Raw genomic sequence first — 20,000 nt, forward strand, 5'->3', positions numbered from 1 at the left:
ATGGGGGAGAGAGGGGGGGATGGGAGAGACAGAGGAGGATGGGAGAGACAGAGGAGGATGGGGAGAGAGGAGGATGGGGAAGAGGAAGATGGGGAAGAGGACGATGGGGGGATGAGCGAGCGAGCGAGAGAGAGAGAGAGAGAGAGAGAGAGAGAGAGAGAGAGAGAGAGAGAGAGAGAGAGAGAGAGAGAGAGAGAGAGAGAGAGAGAGAGAGAGAGAGAGAGAGAGATTGTCCTTGTCTGTACACTGCTGACCTGTCTGTCTGTCTGCTTTTATATGTTGCTGTGCTTCACACAGGAGCAACGGTCATCCATCTTCTCAGAGATTCATGTAAACACTTTCCCAGCAAAACACCGCACGCACGCACGCACGCACGCACACCTAATACTTCACATTTACTTCGTACACATGGACACACATGTACAAAAACGCTCACAAACACCAGTTGGCCGGTATTACTAGTACACTCACTACACGTGCGCACGCACGGACTCACGGACGCGTGCGCACGCACGGACTCACGGACGGACGCGCACACACACACACACACGCAAGTTGGCCCGTATTACTAGTCAACTCAGCAGACCTGATCTGTTCACAGACATTCCGACGTCAAGGCCGAGGCAGCGAGAGAGAGCAGTGGCGTTACGATGTGTTTTATAGACTACTCCAAATAAAAACGCCAATATTCAAAACGCAAAGACTGCACTCCATAAGCTATTTAAAAAGAAAAGAAAAAGAAAAAGAAGAAAAAAGCTTGTTGCGGATAACTTCAGAGGCGAGCAGGAGCAGAACTTCACTGATCTCCTGTGCCGTTTAAAAACACTCCGAGAGAACTTGAAAGTCTCGGGGCTGCGTAAAGAGCTAACAAATGAAAAAAAATAATTACAAAAAAATAACCCAGAAATGAAATAAAGAAAAAGAAAAGCAACATTGATAGGATGACATTTACATCACTCCGAGCCCTGTGTGCGGTTTTTCCATGCAACCCCTTCACTCCCCCTGTACTCTGCGGTCGACCTGCTTACAACACACAGACGTCACGACTCGAACGCTGGCCCCAGTAAAACGGGCCGAGATGAGAAGCACAGTATTAAGAGCCATGAGAGCATGCTGTTTGAATGCCCAGCACGGAAAAACGTGCACCGATCTGCCACAAGTCATTCTGGACACACGCACGCGCACACACGCGCGCACACACACTTTTCTTGTGGAGTGTTTAATGGGCTTTTAGTGAATCAGATGCTGCAGGTAAGAAGCTTGGACACGGTGACCTCGTGTGTGTGTGTGTGTGTGTGTGTGTGTGTGTGTGTGTGTGTGTGTGTGTGTGTGTGTGTGTGTGTGTGTGTGTGTGTGTGTGTGTGTGTGTGTGTGTGTGTGTGTGTGTGCGTTTGTCTGCGTGTGTGTGCGCTTGGACGCGGTGACCTCGTGTATGTGTGTGTGTGTGTGTGTGTGTATGTGTGTGTGTGTGTGTGTGTTTGTCTGCGTGTGTGCGCTTGGACGCGGTGACCTCGTGTATGTGTGTGTGTGTGTGTGTGTGTGTGTGTGTGTGTGTGTGTGTGTGTGTGTGTTTGTAGCAACACAGACATCCATGATGGTACAGCTGGTGAGGTTTAAAGCCTGATGTGAAGTGCTCCAGTCTACAGTTTAGAACTCAGGACAGCTCATCCAGCAGGAAGGGGGGCAAGGGGGGAAAAGCTAAGCACACACGCCTATACACACACACACTTTATTACACACGCACACGCACGCACACGCACGAGCGCGCGCGCACGCACGCACGCACGCACACGCACGAGCGCGCGCGCACGCACACACGCACACACACACACACACCTGCCAATGGAAGGTTGTAGAACACAATCTTCACGAGGTTAAAAGTGCTTCAACACTTCATAACGTAAGCAGCACTGTTCACTGTCTGTTGACTGATGCTAAACAGTTAAGTCAGGAAGGTGAAAGGTCAAATTATCAGAGCGTCACAGTAAAACAGAACATGCACAAATCCAGAGTAAAAGTACTAATGTGTTCATTCGATAATAAATCGTCTGTGGTGATGATGGAGATGCTGTATATTCTTGTAGTGTCTCTCAAGCTCCAGAAGTCGTCCAGTTGCTTATACAACTGAAATCTCTTGATCCGTCGTAGTCCAGTTTAATAAGAAGTAAATCTTGAGAAGAAACTAAAAGTGTGCCACTGAAATACTATGCTCAGCTTGTTCAATGGCTGGTGTTAAGGGTTAATAAACGTAGACAACACAGTTGTTCTATGCACTTTGCTCTTAATGAAGGACTGAGCGTCCAAAACGTTGTGCCATTAAATATTTGGGGAGCATAGACAAATGTTGTGGACATTTATTATTATTTGCAGGGAACAAAGAGAGTCACCGGAGCATCTTCAGGTCCTTTCCCGTGACGCACCAGATTGTGAAGTGCTGGAGCACTTTCTTCTCTACATTTATGTATTATTTCCTTCAGGTAATCTTGTTTTGTCCAGCACCTGTGACACTGATGTGTGTGTATTCTCTGTGTTAAGGATTGTATTTTCTGTATTTTCTATATTTTCTGTATGTTCTATATATGCTGTATTTTCTGTATTTTCTCTGTATTTTCCATGTTAAGGAGCTAGCAAGCAGCTTGACTTTCAGAGGGGTACTGAGCTACTATGAAGCTGGTTCGGGAGTAACCCAGATTACGTTGAGAGGTAAATCATCTAACAGAAGAGCCTGGAGTCCACATTTTCCTAGTATAGGGCCCAGGTCAGGATGAACTATGAATGGAACATGTTAAGACATGATGACATGGACTAACGGCCACACTTAAACACTTACAGAGGAATATAAAAACTGTAAACCAATGCAGATGTACTTCTTCTGATGATCACTACATAATTTCCACTAGAAGGTCCAGATGTTTGCTTATAATGCTGTCATAACTTTTTTTTTAAATATATTCAGACAGACAAAAAAAAACAACTGGCAGTAAACAAAAGCAATTTTCAAAAGACTTCAGATTAAGCCATCAGAGAGAGATGGAAGGGAAGGAGTCCAATTTAATTTATCCCATTTAAAAGACGATCCATCAAAGTGTCACGCAACGCTTGATAGTTCTTAGAACACAAGGTCGGGTCCCTTGGGAGAACAGGAACTGGAACATGGAACTGGAACTGCTAATAGTTCTGTCGTCAGCAGCTAAAACTCAATGACTCAGCAGACGCGCGCGTATGTGTGTGTGTGTGTGTGTGTGTGTGTGTGTGTGTGTGTGTGTGTGTGTGTGTGTGTGTGTGTGTGTGTGTGTGTGTGTGTGTGTGTGTGTGTGTGTATGTGTGTGTATGTGTGTATGTGTGTGTGTGTGTGTGTGTGTGTGTGTGTGTGTGTGCGTGCGTGCGTGCGTGCGTGCGTGCGTGTGCTTGTAAATGGACACAATACATCAGTACATAGACAGTAATGTTTGGCGAGCCATCCGAGTCACACAACTTTTTTCCCCCCTTTGTCTCTTTTTAAAAGACTGTCGGAAGTGTGACACAGACCTGCACACTTTTGGCTTCAAGAGTGAAGGCATAGTAAGACTGGTTAAGGAATTTTCTGGAGTTGAAGCATATTGGGCTGTTTGCATGATTGGGTAGAAACACGACCTCCTGAGAGCAAATTAACAGCTATTGGATATATTTGAGAAACTTGACACACTTTGGTTTATGTTTAGGGAGTAGGGACCCTCCCTGTCCTGTGAGGTAAATGTGGTGATGTTGTTACCTTCGCCAGAAGGTTATGTTTGACCGCTGTGTATTTATTTATTTGTGAATATGTTTGTTTGTTTGTACTTCGTATAACTCAGTCAGAACTGAGCCGATTTTTATGAAATTTAGTGGGATGATTGGTCATGACCCAAGGAACAATCGATTAGTTTTTGTGAGTGATTGGGTCAAAGGTCAAAGGTCAAGGTCAAAATGTTTGTTTGTACTTCGTATAACTCAGACAGAACTGAGCCGATTTTTATGAAATTTAGTGGGATGATTGGTCATGACCCAAGGAACAATCGATTACTTTTCGGGAGTGATTGGGTCAAAGGTCAAAGGTCAAGGTCACGAAAAGGTCAAAAAAGTAAATTGAGCCGATTTTTATGAAATTTAGTGGGATGATTGGTCATGACCCAAGGAACAATCGATTACTTTTTGGGAGTGATTGGGTCAAAGGTCAAAGGTCAAGGTCACGAAAAGGTCAAAAACGTACATTGAGCCGATTTTTATGAAATTTAGTGGGATGATTGCTCATGACCCAAGGAACAATCGATTACTTTTTGGGAGTGATTGGGTCAAAGGTCAAGGTCACGAAAAGGTCAAAAACGTAAATTGAGCCGATTTTTATGACATTTAGTGGGATGATTGGTCATGACCCAAGGAATAATCGATTACTTTTTGGGAGTGATTGGGTCAAAGGTCAAGGTCACAAAAAGGTCAAAAACGTTTTTCTTTGCCAAGCACTATATGCCAGAACAACTTGTGCATGCTGAATTGAATAACAGGTCAAGACTAGGCCAAAAATGTAATATTACGTTATTCCAGTCCGATTTAAATGAAACTAAGACCAAAATTTGGAGAATGTTATGCCCCACACTCTGAAGATGGCCAGAAAAAAACAAGTGGCGTAGGCGAAGGTTTGCGCTCTACCGAGTGCCCATTCTAGTTTAAAATGTTGTGCTTTGCTATATGCCCGCAATAAACGTATAGCACCGCGAACGTGGTGAACGTGGCTAACACAGGGTGAACAAACTTTCTCAAAATATATCCAATTGACGTGATTTTACTCTCGGGTGATCGTATTTCTTCCCAAACATGCAAAATAAAAAAAACAGCCCAGTATGCTTAAACTCCAGATAATTCCTGGAATCAGACTCGCAAGACTAGAAAGGTCATGGGTTCAGCTCCTGCCAGCTACAGGTGGGAGGATTGGGGGAGATAGTCCAGACCTCTGCCTGCTCCATCTTTTCCCACACCCTAGGTGACCTGAGCTAGGTTACATCCCCAAACACTGCTCCTCGGGTGCCCTGTTCGTGGATTATCCACTCTACATCTGGTCTTATGGAAAGCTTTTCAAATGGCATTTGACAACCAGAAACAAAGAGGTGGTCAAAGTTCAAAAAGTGTCAAAGTTAAGTGCCATCCATTCCCTTGTCCAACTAATTTTGTTAGGCTGAATGGAAGCCCATGTAGACCACAAAGAGGACATTAAGATGTCAAGAAACACTTGTTTTTTTCGTATACATTACATTACACTTAGCTGATGCTTTTTTTCATCCAAAGCAACTTACGGATATTACAGGCTATTGGTTACAATCCCTGGAGCAATGTGAGGTTAGGTGCCTTTCTCAAGGGCACTTCAGCCATGGGTGGACATGTAGGGAGAGGTAAGGCCGGTATTAGAACTTGCAATCCTGTGATCTAGAGTCCAACTCCCTTATCATTACACCACGACTGCCCACATACTTCAGACCTGTAAATGTTTTATCCTCTACTTTTAGGATGTCAAGTTTGTCACACACTTATTGCATAAGGGAAGAGATCAGAAGTAGGCCATGGGCTTAATTCTAGATTCTGACTACCAACTCAGAATAAGCACTGCAGATGGGAGTGTTTCGGTACTCGTCAATGCAAGAACCAGTGCTGAAATCTGGAGCCACACCAGTGTTGCCAGACGTAGGATAATTATCGTATTTGTACCATAATTCCGTCCTGTGTGTGATAAAAAAAACATGATGTACGATTTCAAAGTTTTTATTCAGTTGCCTTAAACAGCCGTTTGGGTCGTGTACAATAATTTCCTCCTTTAAAAAAAACAAACAAACCCAAAAACGATCATTTTGAGGTTTTGGAATGATACTTCCACATTTTCCATCTGGCAACACTGAGATACAAAAACTCCATTAGCATTACAGCTGGTGGCACGTGGCTGCAGTACAATCTGTTTTATTCGTATCGTCTCCTCCTTATCCTCATCTCAGAACCTGTTTTCTCCATTAGTGATATGACAGAAGCCCCTCACACACACACACACACACACACACACACACACACACACACACACACACACACACACACACACACACACACACACACACACACACACACACACACACACACACACACACACACACACACACACACACACTTACTTTGTCCAGAACAGGCAGACAACACAGGACTATGAGAACACTGTCTGCCAGGTCAAATTCTCCCACTCCGTCTCTCCAAACTTTTTCATCCCCCCGCTTCCCCCCCCTCTCTCTTTCTCTCTCGCTCTCTCTCTCTCTCTCTCTCTCTTTTCAGAATCCTTCCACCCTCCTCATATGAACTCATAAGTTATCTATGTAAATCAGTGTCTCCAGCAGATTCCTCCCCAGTGCTGCAACAGAGGTATGCAGAGCATGGCAGCCGCCGCCGTGCTAATCAGAACAGTAAATCACCATTGACCAGCCATCACAGGCCAACTAGGCTAGGCTAAGCTAAGCTAACCAGACATCACAGGCCAATTAGGCTAGGCCAGGCTAATCTAGGCTAAGATAAACAGCCATCGAAAGCAGACTAAGCTATGCTAACCTAGGCTAGGCTGACTAGCCATCACAGGCCAACTACACATGCAGACACACACATATACATGCATACACACGCACACACAACACACACAGATGGCCATCCTTCAGTCCAAGTCCCCTCTAAACTGATATTTTCTTCGTATTCACATCACATTTCTTTCTGTTACTCCTCCTCCTCTCAAATTCCCCCTCTCATTTCTCCCCCCTTTCCTCTCAAATCTCCCTCGCTGTGTCCCCTGCTTGTCTTCTACATGCATCCGTTTGTCTCCGCCAGCGCTCGTAAAATAAAATGTTATATTGGGTTTCCGTAAAGGGGGTGAATCTCAAGTCAATTATGAATTACTTATGCAGACATGCAGCTTTAAGTACACACAGACACTGTGTGAAAAGTTTGCAAGTGTGCGTGTGCGTGTGTGTGCGCGCGCGTTCCCATAGCACCACCCCATACATCCCATAACACATACATAGCACATGCTTCTTTGTATACACATCAGGGCTTGACACTGGCACCTGCCAACCGGCCAAATGCTGGTAAAACTTGGCTGTGGCTAGTAATACTATCAGTGTCACCAGCCAATTTGGCTGGCAGTTTATTCCTTGGTATGACATACGAATCATAGTAGCCTATATTCTTTTGTTTGCCCCTTGTGTATCAAGTTTCTTCAAGTATCAACTCAGTTTCTATTTGCTTGATATACTGTACTTCCATGTAGAAAGCTATATAGCCTACCCATCTTGCTTTAGCACCTCATCTTCTGAGGTTAGACGTACACTATCATGATAGTGAAAAAAAACGATACAAAATCTGTGGAATACCTGAATGGCTAGTGACTTGGGAAAACCACAGGCTACAGTGGCCGATGGCTGAAAAAGTTAATGTCAAGCCCTGATACACATGTACGTGTGTATGTGCAGGCATCTATCTGCATGTATAGTAGTGATGTGCATTGGCACAGCCCACACAATTCTATTCAATTACGATTGAGGAGGTGAAGTTTCAATTTGAATCAATTCAGTTCGATTCTACGTTCCATTGTAATGCATTCAAATTCTACTAAAAGCAAGGCAAAACAAGCATTTGACTGGCTGCTGTGCACTTTACGGGCAGTTTTCAGTGGTTTAATTAAATTTGAAGTTCATTTGCTCCGGAAATGTCCATGGAAGTCCTTGAAAAAAATATGCTGCTTCAGTTATGGCATTTGCTAAATCGTCCATCCCCCACATTGCGATGCATTGCCAAATCGATTATTGTTGACACCACTAATGGTATAGGCATATTAATATACTGTAGACACAGTTGGATGTACTACATGTACATATTAGTGATCACATTACTCAAACAATTAATATAAATTGCCAATGTTAAGTAAATTATATAAAACCTGCACAATATTTGCTCACACACTGTACATGGTTTATGTTCGGTATAAATATTTATTTGCAGAATATAAACCAATGACAGCCGGCTGAGCCCCTTGCTGAGGAGGGCTCATATCTTAACCACATGCTCCACATGATGCGAGCAGACATCCCATCACGTCCATAAATCCTCTCAGCTCAACAGCAAAACACACTCAGCCAGTGGGCAGCGACTAGGCAGGAAGGCAGGTGGGCAGGAAGGCAGGCAGGCACGAAGACAGGTGGGCAGCGGCTGTACACGAAGGCAGGCAGGGCGGAGGTGCCTGATGAAGACCCTGAAACGCTGTATGACTTAAATAAACCTTCAAAGCGGAGCTACAGTGTGCAGACTTCTATTCTTTCTTCTGCTATTGGTTATCGGCCATAACAGCAATTTTAATATTGGATCGGTATTGGCCAAAATGTTCACATCAGAGCAACGCTAATATGAACTGTACGTGACAGCACTCTAACAGAAGAGGACATGCTTCATATGCGTGTTGATACAGACTGATTGAAGTGTGTGTGTGAGAGAGAGTGAGAGTGAGAGGGAGAGAGAGAGAGAGAGAGAGAGAGAAAAGATAGAGGAAGGGAAAAGGCAACATTAGTGTAGCAGTGTGTATAGTGTAGCAGTGTGTTAAATAAAACAGATTGACTCTATCACATGTTTTAATTACCTCAACGTACAGGAGAATGATCATGTTGCCTCTCTCTCACAAATCAGTGTGTACACAGCACATTACATGACATAATTCCCTATGTACACAGCAGTGGCGTCTGGCCTGTCTCCTCCTGCACAGCTATTTATATGACAGCTTCCCAGGCGAGAACCTTCAGAGCCGTAAGCTACATGTTTACTGCTGCGCAAGTACAGAGTTGCTTCAAGCCATCAACTAAACTAAAGCCTGACAGCTGCCATTGGGGAAACACACTCAGACAGAGAGAGAACTGAGAGGTGTGTGTGTGTGTGTGTGTGTGTGTGTGTGTGTGTGTGTGTGTGTGTGTGTGTGTGTGTGTGTGTGTGTGTGTGTGTGTGTGTGTGTGTGTGTGTGTGTGTGTGTGTGTGTGTGTGTGTGTGGAGACTCAAAGTGTGTGCGTGTCTGTGTGTGTACCGTTCATGCGTGTGTGTGTGTGTCTGAATGTGTGTTTATCTGCATGTGTGTTTATCTGTGTGTGTGTGTGTGCGTCTGTGACAGAGACTCAAAGCGTGTGTGTGTGTGTGTGTGTGTGTGTGTGTGTGTGTGTGTGTGTGTGTGTGTGTGTGTGTGTGTGTGTGTGTGTGTGTGTGTGTGTGTGTGTGTGTGTGTGTGTGTGTGTGTGTGTGTGTGCGTGCGACTAGCTCAAAGTGTGTGTGTTTACAAGTGTAGATTGCGTCTGGCTGATCAAAGGCGCTCCCTCGGTGGGGAAGGAAGCGCATCATCCTCATCATCATCATCATCATCATCATCATCTTCTTCCTCCTCCTTCTCCTCCTCATCATCTCCGCACCCCCAGTGGGGATCTGTCTGATGCTCACTCGCCTCTTATTAAATACAGAGGGGCCAACATAATAAGGCCTGATCAAGACACATCAAGACACACGCACACACACACTCACACACACACACACACACTTCAAAGTGTCCTGTCTGTCAGCTAACTAGATCTCAGTTCCTCTCTACTCTTCTCTTCTCTTCTCTTCTCTGTGCTGTGTGTGTCGTGGCACTCAAGTCACTCAGCGAGCGAGTCGGGAAACATCACTACAGTGCTGATATATGAGGAGAGAGAGAGAGAGAGAGAGAGAGAGAGAGAGAGAGAGAGAGAGAGAGAGAGAAAGAGAAAGAGAGAGAGAAAGAGAAAGAGAGAGAGAGAGAGAGAGAGACCGTTTCACGTTTGTTTGGAACTTCAAGAGCTGCAGGTGATTTTATTGGATGTTAAGTCTTTACGCCATGAAGACACAGATTTCACATCACCGTCTTTATGCGTGCACTTTCCACGGCCTGTGAATGCATATACACAGGTCTTTCAAATTGAGCATTTGCTTGGCATTTTGCGGCATACATTGACACAGAACAACAGCGACATACAACCAAGTCTCGCTGCTAGAGGATCATTACATTATTAGTTTGAATTGAATCATGTGACATAAGATACAATACAATTCACTGGAATAATGTATCCAGTAGGGCTGCACAATTAATCGAAAATAATCGAAAATCGTGATAAATCAGTGAAATCGAAGTCGAAATTTTAATCGTGATTTAATCGTGGCAATAGTGACCTACCTTTGAGAGCGTCCTTGAAGTCAAAAAATATTGACAGGCTGGTGTTTCTGGCCAGATATCTGTCCACCTAAGTTTCATGCTATTGTCTTTACATTATTATTACAATTCATTTTATTTTGCTGATCCCGTATATGATTCATTCTTGGTTATATTTCAACTTGTTATAATTTTCACAAAAAAAAAATCTGCGAAATTCAATAATCATGATTAATAATCGTGATCAATAATCGTGATTACGATTTTGACCACAATAATCCTGATCGTGATTTTTTCCATAATCGTGCAGCCCTGGTATCCAGCCCAATGTGTAACTGCTGTAGTCTAGTAAGTTGTGACCGTGCCAGCCTAATGACGACTTCTTCCTCCCAAACGTCATCGCAGACTGACTGACCACACACACACTCACACACACACACACACACACACACACACACACACACACACACACACACACACACACACACACACACACACACACACACACACACACACACACACACACACACACACACACACACTAATGAACAACTACAGAATGAAAAGCGCACTTCATCACAATACACACACTCGGATGAGTAAAGCTTGGGCCAGAGCGCCCCCTGCCTGACACAGAGCAAAACAACAAGAAGAGAAGAAGAGAACTCCATGGGTGTCTGTGTGTGTGTCTGTGTCTGTGTGTGTGTGTGTGTGTGTGTGTCTATGTGTGTGTGTCTGTGTGTGTGTGTGTGTGTGTCTGTGTGTGTGTGTGTGTGTGTGTCTGTGTGTCTGCGTGTCTGCGTGTCTGCGTGTCTGTGATTTGAGAAATGACTGTTCTGTGTGTGTAAAGCATAGGCCAGAGTATGGAGGAGTTCTTGTATATCGCTTTCCTGGCCAAAAGCACTCTGAACCTTCTGCCAGGGAGCAGGAAGCAGATCAAAACAGGGATGAAGTGTGTGTGTGTGTGTGTGTGTGTGTGTGTGTGTGTGTGTGTGTGTGTGTGTGTGTGTGTGTGTGTGTGTGTGTGTGTGTGTGTGTGTGTGTGTGTGTGTGTGTGTGTGTTGGCATCTTACTTCTGGCTGGATGGCCTTGAAGACAGGTGCATCCATAAGCGTGATCTGGCCCTGTGGACAAACAAACAAAGGGTTAAAACATTTATATATTTTTGAGTATTTTTTGGGGGGCTTCCGGCCTTTATTATTACAGGACAGTGGGGAACAGACAGGAAATGATTGGGAGAGAGAGATTGGGGAGGGCCGGGAAATGACCCCGGTCGGACTCAAACCATGGTCCCCGTGGGCATGCAAGCCCAAATGTGGGGGGCTTAGCGCGCTGTGCCAGGGCACCCCCACAAAGCGCTAAAATTGATTGCATTAATGTAGCGCATTCTTAACAATACACTTTATATCACCCTGCAAGACAACATTGGGGAACATTTTAAAGTCACAGTTTCAGTTAATGTAGAGTAGAGTAGAGTAGAGTAACATTTAATAATCTGGGAGCAAATTAAGGATCATGTGGATTGAGAATAATGTGTTCACGTCAAAACATAATGCTATGCTTTTTTTAGTATAGAATCTATTAAAATCTAAGTCTATTAAAATTTAAGGGGGGGGGGGTGTTGTTCCCATTACATTGGATGCAAAGAGTGTGGGGGCTGTTTCAAATGACTTTGTCATGAGCCTGGCTGGGCCAAAGCTGTCAGTGGCCCTGTGAGAGGGAGGGAGGTGTGTGTGTGTGTGTGTGTGTGTGTGTGTCTGTGTGTGTCTGTGTGTGTCTGTGTGTGTCTGTGTGTGTCTGTGTGTGTCTGTGTGTGTCTGTGTGTGTCTGTGTGTGTGTGTCTGTGTGTCTGTGATTTGAGAAATGATTGTTCTGTGTGTGTGTAAAGCATAGGCCAGAGTATGGAGGAGTTCTTGTATATCGCTTTCCTGGCCAAAAGCACTCTGAACCTTCTGCCAGGGAGCAGGAAGCAGATCAAAACAGGGATGAAGTGTGTGTGTGTGTGTGTGTGTGTGTGTGTGTGTGTGTGTGTGTGTGTGTGTGTGTGTGTGTGTGTGTGTGTGTGTGTGTGTGTGTGTGTGTGTGTGTGTGTGTGTGTGTGTGTGTGTGTGTGTGGGCATCTTACTTCTGGCTGGATGGCCTTGAAGACAGGTGCATCCATAAGCGTGATCTGGCCCTGTGGACAAACAAACAAAGGGTTAAAACATGTATATATTTTTAAGTATTTTTAAGGGCTTCCGGCCTTTATTATTACAGGACAGTGGGGAACAGACAGGAAATGATTGGGAGAGAGAGATTGGGGAGGGCCGGGAAATGACCCCGGTCGGACTCAAACCATGGTCCCCGTGGGCATGCAAGCCCAAATGTGGGGGGCTTAAGGGTGGTTTATGCCTCCAGTCCAGCGTCCCTGCGTCGTAATGCAGTGAGCCGCGCAGTTAACGTAGTGAAGCCCCCCCTATCACGCAGGTACTCTGGGGCACCTCCCCAAAATTGTGTCTCGACGCAGGGAGCGACGGCGTGAAAGGGCGAAAATAGGTCTCTGATTGGTCCTCTCGACCAGCCTGCTCTGTCCTCGAGTCGAGAACAAGCGCTACTTCCTTGTTCTAACCTTCGTCGGTCTACGGACTGTGAGCTCTTCATTAAATAAGTTGCCCGTGCTTTGTTGTTTGATTTATTTACACGAACCAAAGACAACACATGCGCTTACAAGTTACGACGCTGAAGTTATTTGGACAGTTGAACAGTGGTTCCGAGGTCGAGGAAACATTCCGCTTCGTCCTCGACAAATGAGCCACTTCTTTGTTCCAAACTACCACTGTGGCTGCCAGTGCGATCAAACATGCACGTGATATAAAGATTTAATGTTTCATTTTCATTCTCGTCGAGTCTGTGATGCTAAAAAACAACCGACACGTCTAGTTTACTCTTTGTATTGAAGGCAGTTTCAGCGTGGAATGACATCGCGCAGACCGTGCTTCAAAACAGGGCATAAACCAAAATTAACTGCATCATGGCTGCGACAAGCTCACTCTGTGGCACAAGTAGGAAGCATAACCCGCCCTTTAGCGCGCTGTGCCAGGGCACCCCCACAAAGCGCTAGAATTGATTGCATTAATGTAGCGCATTCTTAACAATACACTTTAAATCACCCTGCAAGACAACATTGGGGAACATTTTAAAGTCACAGTTTCAGTTAATGTAGAGTAGAGTAGAGTAGAGTAACATTTAATAATCTGGGAGCAAATTAAGGATCATGTGGATTGAGAATAATGTGTTCACGTCAAAACATAATGCTATGCTTTTTTTAGTATAGAATCTATTAAAATCTAAGTCTATTAAAATTTAAGGGGGGGGGGGGGTTGTTGCCATTACATTGGATGCAAAGAGTGTGGGGGCTGTTTCAAATGACTTTGTCATGAGCCTGGCTGGGCCAAAGCTGTCAGTGGCCCTGTGAGAGGGAGGGAGGTGTGTGTGTGTGTGTGTGTGTCTGTGTGTGTGTCTGTGTGTGTGTCTGTGTGTGTGTCTGTGTGTCTGTGTGTGTCTGTGTGTGTCTGTGTGTGTCTGTGTGTGTGTGTGTGTGTCTGTGTGTGTGCTTTTAAAAAAGGAGTGTGTGTGTGACAAATGCATGACAAGCAGCAAATTATGGACTCTAAGTGTGCCGTGTGTGTGTGTGTGTGTGTGTGTGTGTGTGTGTGTGTGTGTGTGTGTGTGTGTGTGTGTGTGTGTGTGTGTGTGTGTGTGTGTGTGTGTGTGTGTGTGTGTGTGTGTGTGTGTGTGTGTGTGTGTGTGTAAGTGCTCAGACGGAAGCCACTGCATTATAGATGGGCCAGTGTCTGCCATCGTGTCCCCTTCACACTGGAGATGTGGGTTAGTGGGTGGAGCATGAATAAGTCAGGGAGGCCTCCACAGAGACACTGGGAAGCAGACACACACACATGCTCGCGCACACACACACACACACACACACACACCTAGTGATGGACACAGGTACACCGTTTTGCATATCCACCTAGTGTTCAGATTAAGCGAGGGAGAAGTCTGACCTCCAGTGGTAGAAAGCATGAACTACAACAAATGTCCCAATGCAAAATGCATTCCAGAATGTGCCGTTTTCCTGGCAACCTCCAAACTCAGACTCATCTAGGGATGCACCGATACAGATACTGGTATCGGTATCGGCACCCGATACTGCTCATTATACTCGTACTCGTACTCGTCAAGCACTTGCTGATACCAGGAACGATACTGCTATTACACATACATACAAAACAAAATCTTGTCACGCTCTGTGGATTTGAAAGCAGCATGGAAAAAAGTGCCACCTCATACATATACTAACATTTAAATCTACATGGAAATGGACAATATAAATATCACAGGTGTAAAACAACAAGGCCATGCATTTATTTTCATTGTATTTTGGTGGTAAAAGGTATCGGTATCGGTACTCGGTATCGGCAAGTACACACATTAATGTACTCGTACTTGTATCGGTTTTCAAAAAAGTGGTATCGATGCATTCCTAGACTCATCCATCAGATTTTCAGAGAACACGTTCCACTTTCCACTGCTCTAGAGTCCAGTAGTGGCATACTTTACACCACCGCAGCTGAAGGTTTGCATTGCCCTTGGTGATGTATGGCTTGGATGGGCTGCTCAGCGATGGAAACCCATTCCATGAAGCTATCTGCGTACTGCACTTTGGCTAATGTGAAGGTCACAAGAAGTTTGGATCTCTGTGGCAATTTACTGTTCAGAAAGTCGACCACTATGTTCCTCAGCATCCACAGACTTCGTGGCTGAGTTGCTGTTGTTCCCAAACTCTTCCATTTTCAATAATAACGTTAACAGTTGAATGTTGAATACTTAAGAGCGAAGACATTTCATGACAGTTCGACACTGGAGTTCACTGAGCTCCTGAGAGTAGCCCATTCTCTCAGAAATATTTGTGAAAAAAAATCTGCAGGCATACATGTAGGTGCTACCTCTAGGGGTACGCGAGCACACTGCAGGGGGTACTTGGAAACATGTCATTATTATAAGAAATGTATGGAGCAGTCATATCAGGACAGAGAAAGCGATATAGTATAATTAGGGGTAGTTTCAGGTTTCAGGTTTATTTATTTAAAAAGGGACAGCATATATTACCAGCATTTAAAAAAAAATGCTAAATACACAAGATTATAGCCATGAGGCTAATTTCCATCTTTTGTCCCTTGACAGGTTTGATGTTCCTTAAAAAAAAACAAGGTTAAAACAAAACTAAAAATACACAGTTAGTCATGGCACAACTAAGATGCTTAGGGGGTACGCAAGACAAAAAAGGTTGGGAAACAATTAGAGATGCACCGGCTCCTGATTTTTAGGATCCTGCCGGATACCGGATCCACTGCTTAAGATCCTGCCGGATCCGGAACCGGATACCGGATCCTACAAAAAAATATAGTCTACTCGCACACGTGGGTCCTTTTTATTACGTTGGCTCAAACTATTTTTTAGACTCAATGGCTTATTGCCACACTGCCTGCAACGGCCGCTTCCAAAGGGCTTTCACTCCATGCAGTGATTGGGGTTGTGAAAGACTGACTGAAAAGCCTAGGCTAGAGATGCACCAGACCCTGATTTTTAGGTAACATGTCGGATACCGGATCCACTGCTTAAGATCCTGCCGGTCCAGGATCCTGTGAAAAACCCTATTATCCTGCTGGATCCGGAACCGGAACCGGATCCGGTGCATCTCTAGAAACAATGGATTAGGACATCTGATCCTGACAATTTGGATGGGTGAGTGAATACTTTAAGTAATATACTAGAGAAGCAATATAACCATCCATTACCTGACTTGCACCTAAACCTGCCAGTACAAGTGGATATAGATCTAAGAGAATTTATATTTATATATACATATATTTTTTTAAACAAGATTTTGCTTTTTAACACACTGACAACTGACAAACAAAAAGTCCAACAAACATGCCAGGGAAAAGTAAGAAAAAAAAAACAGAAAAGATGAAACCTTTCCCATGCATCTACCACCGGATGTGGAGATGAAAGGAGAAATGCGAAAATCTATCATCAGCGCGATGACAATCTTTCAAATCTGGCAGAATTACAGGCTGCACTATAATGATGTATCTGAGCTCTGATGACTTCTGACAGTTTATTTGCTTTCTACAGATGGAAACTCGTCTATGCCTGCTTCACCCGGAGTACATCTGTGTGTGTATGTGTGTGAGTGAGTGCGTGTGTGCGCGTGCGTATCAGAGTACAGATTTGAAAGAAATACGTTTTTCCAAAATGTTAGATTTAAAAAGGTCACAGGAAATCAGCGTCTGCCTGACTTCCTGCCAGGAGACTCAATTATCACTGAACAGAAGAAAAAAAACTGTCAAAGCCTTGCACACACTCATACACACAATCCCTGTCTCTGTATACACTGGAGAGTGTTGAGGTGGACAAATGCAACATGCGGGTTGTATATGGCCTCTACACACACACACGCACACGCACACGCACACGCACACGCACACGCACACACACACACACACACACACACACACACACACACACACACACACACACACACACACACACACACACACACACACACACACACACACACACACGCGGAGGTTGACTTGATGCTACTTACTGCATATTCCTCTGGCGTGACCTTGAGCACATCGAAGACGACGGCATCGAAACTCTTCTTGAGCTCAGAGGAGCCCTTGTCACTCAGGGACTCCGAACTGCTGCTCTTCTAATGCAGGGAGAGAGGGATGGAGAGAGGGATGCAGAGATAGATGGAATGAGGAGAGAGGGATGGAGAGAGGAATGAGAGAGGGATGGAGAGGAGAGAGGGATGAAGAGAGGAGGACAAGAGAGGGATGCAGAGAGGGAGAGAAAAGAATGCAGAGAGGGAGAGAGATGAGAGAGAGGGATGAGAAAGGAATGAGAGAGGAATGAGAGAGAGAAATGAGTGAGATGAGAGAGAGGGATGAGAGAGGGTTGACAGGAGAGAGGGGGGCGAGAGAGAGGAGAGAGAGGGCAAGAGAGAGGGGGTGGCGAGAGAGAGAGAGGGGGGGGGGTGGCGCGAGAGAGAGAGAGAGAGAGAGAGAGAGAGAGAGAGAGAGAGAGAGACAGAGAGAGAGAGAGAGAAGGAAGGGGGAGATGGAGAGGAAGAGAGAGGAGACTTCAAACATACGTCCTTAAATCCATACGGTTGGATGAAATGCAGCTACAACAGCTAATAAGGCCGTTTTCATGGCTGATGTGATCATTGTATTTTACAGTTAACCCATTGACGCCTAAGGCATCTGCAAAAAAGGATGCTGAATGCCTGAGCCCTTTTTAAGAAAAGCTGCCCTCAGCTTATAAAAACCTAAATATCTCAGCAATAAATGCAACTTATTGCTTGCTTTTATGTGCTTCAGAGGCTAATACCATCATCTTTCATTAACATGTGTTCATTCATCTCAAACAAACAAAGATTTTTGATGTAGTTGTCTCAAATCTCATGAGCCTGAATGTTATATAATGCAGCTCCAGGCGTCAGGGCCATTATTGCGCAACGCAACATCCAGCATCAATGGGTTAAAGTGTAAGTGAAGGTCAAATGGTGGCTCCTATAAGTGTTTTATTTTTGCTTTTTTGTTTTGTTTATTTACTTATTTATTTTTACCTCAGAGGCCGTGATGGCCGAGGCGGAGACGTTTGATTGGCCATTGGGGACGTCCATCATTCCCGAACCATCTGTCTCTAGCGAACAAGTCTCTTCATGGCTCCAACTGGGGATCAGCGCGGCCTACCAGGCACTCTGGAAGCATACACAAGGACACACATGAGGACGGACGGACGGACAGACAGACAGACAGACACACACACACACACACACGAGGACGCACAGACAGACACATTACACACACAAGGATGCAGACAGACACATACACACACAAGGATGCAGACACATACACACACACAAGGATGCAGACACATACACACACACAAGGATGCAGACAGACACATACACACACACAAGGATGCAGACACATTACACACACAAGGATGCAGACAGACACATACACACACAAGGATGCAGACAGACAGACAGACAGACACACACACACACACACACACAAACACACACACACACACACACACACACACACACACACACACACACACACACACACACACACACACACACACACACACACACACACACACACACACACACACACACACACACACACACACACACACACACACACACACAGAGTTAGTCAGGAAAGGCCCATCAAAAGAAAACGTTAACTCTCATTTACTCTCTTCCATCCTGGACTTCTTTTGTCAAGCTTAAAAAGTCATTAAGAAACCCTTCTTAACAGTTTTTAAGAACAACAGATAATGTTGTGATTCAGACACTATCAGATGAATAAAACTCAAACACACACACACACACGCACGCGCGCACGCACGCACGCAGGCGCGAACGCGCGTGAGCGACGTGTGACACACACAAACAGGATCATCAGCAGGTGCCATCCCGTTACTCTGCCATCTAGACATGTACTCTACCCTTATTTAGCAGTGTACTATATGGGAGCAAAGGGTGTTCTGGAGGTTAATCTGGTATTCTGCCAGGAAGCACAGTAGAGGTATAGACACATGTCTGGGATTAGAGGTCAGATCAGTGTGAAGCTTAATGGCAATTAAAACCACTCACGTGTGTATTTTCACTCAGAGAGACACACACACACACACACACACACACACACACACACACACACACACACACACACACACACACACACACACACACACACACACGCACACGCACACGCACACGCACACACACACACACACACACACACACACACACACACACGTGTTCCCAGGCATACACAATCACACAAAAGCATGTGTACAGACGTATGGGTCATTCTTAGGGCCCAACCGGCAGCTCTGGGGTTCTATCTTACACTGAAGCATACGCTGACCGTAGCAAGTTTTACTGAAGTCCATGCTGGTCCGAACAAAATTTCACCCTAAATGTTCCGAATGGGTCACATTCACCATGGTTACAGAAAGGGACATTGAATGAACCACTGGAACGACATACATTTTAAATCTCGAGAATACTTCATGTTGCTGCTTTAACGCCACCTACATACACGTTCTGGGTTATAAAATGCGCACTAGCTTCCACTACAGGGCCCAGCACCTACCTGCTGTGTGTCAGAGGAGCATGGTGTCTGAGCATGTGCGAGATCTCAGTGGCGTCTGAGCATGTGCAAGACCTCAGCTGCTCCACAATAAATGTTGCTCACCGCTGATGATTCACCTGCCAACACCTGTGGGGCAGAGAGAGAGAGAGAGCGAGAGAGAGAGAGAGAGAGAGAGAGAGAGAGAGAGAGAGAGAGAGAGAGAGAGATTGAGAGAGAGAGAGAGAGAGAGAGAGAGAGAGAGAGAGAGAGAGAGAGAGAGAGAGAGAGAGAGAGCGATGAGTAATCACAATCACACCTCCAACACACAGAGTATTTAAAAATAAACACATCATGCAGGCTTTTGCCTACACAGATGACAGCACATAACAGACGTGCTCAAAACCTGAAATAGCACCCCTTCCTTTAAGAACAAACGGTGTTGTGAAATCGCACCCCTTCCTTCAAGAAGAGCAAACTGTGTCGTGAGGTCTGCCTGCCTGAGCTGGCTAAAAAAACAAAAAAATAGGCGATCCATTAATTTACACTTATGTGTTCATGACAATCAGACA

General features: G+C 45.0%; 1 protein-coding gene and 1 long non-coding RNA gene across 2 annotated transcripts in view; one reads left to right on the forward strand and one right to left on the reverse strand.

The window, feature by feature from the left end:
* ralgps2 (Ral GEF with PH domain and SH3 binding motif 2) overlaps positions 1-18,010 on the reverse strand; it is a 169,042-nt gene extending 151,032 nt beyond the window's left edge. Inside the window, exons 1-3 of the mRNA XM_063200675.1 lie at positions 17,907-18,010; positions 16,878-16,985; positions 12,351-12,401 (exon numbers count right to left, since the gene is read on the reverse strand). Coding sequence (XP_063056745.1) covers positions 12,351-12,401; positions 16,878-16,985; positions 17,907-17,966 — 219 coding nt within the window. The 5' untranslated portion in view covers positions 17,967-18,010. The remainder of the gene's footprint in view (positions 1-12,350; positions 12,402-16,877; positions 16,986-17,906) is intronic.
* Positions 15,131-15,649, forward strand: LOC134450190 (uncharacterized). The gene is made up of 2 exons (XR_010035034.1): positions 15,131-15,322; positions 15,502-15,649. It is a non-coding gene; the product is annotated as an uncharacterized LOC134450190 (long non-coding RNA).
* Positions 18,011-20,000: the final 1,990 nt, after the last annotated feature.

This window comes from Engraulis encrasicolus, chromosome 6 (genome assembly GCF_034702125.1).
Source record: "Engraulis encrasicolus isolate BLACKSEA-1 chromosome 6, IST_EnEncr_1.0, whole genome shotgun sequence".
Taxonomy (NCBI): Eukaryota; Metazoa; Chordata; class Actinopteri; order Clupeiformes; family Engraulidae; genus Engraulis; species Engraulis encrasicolus.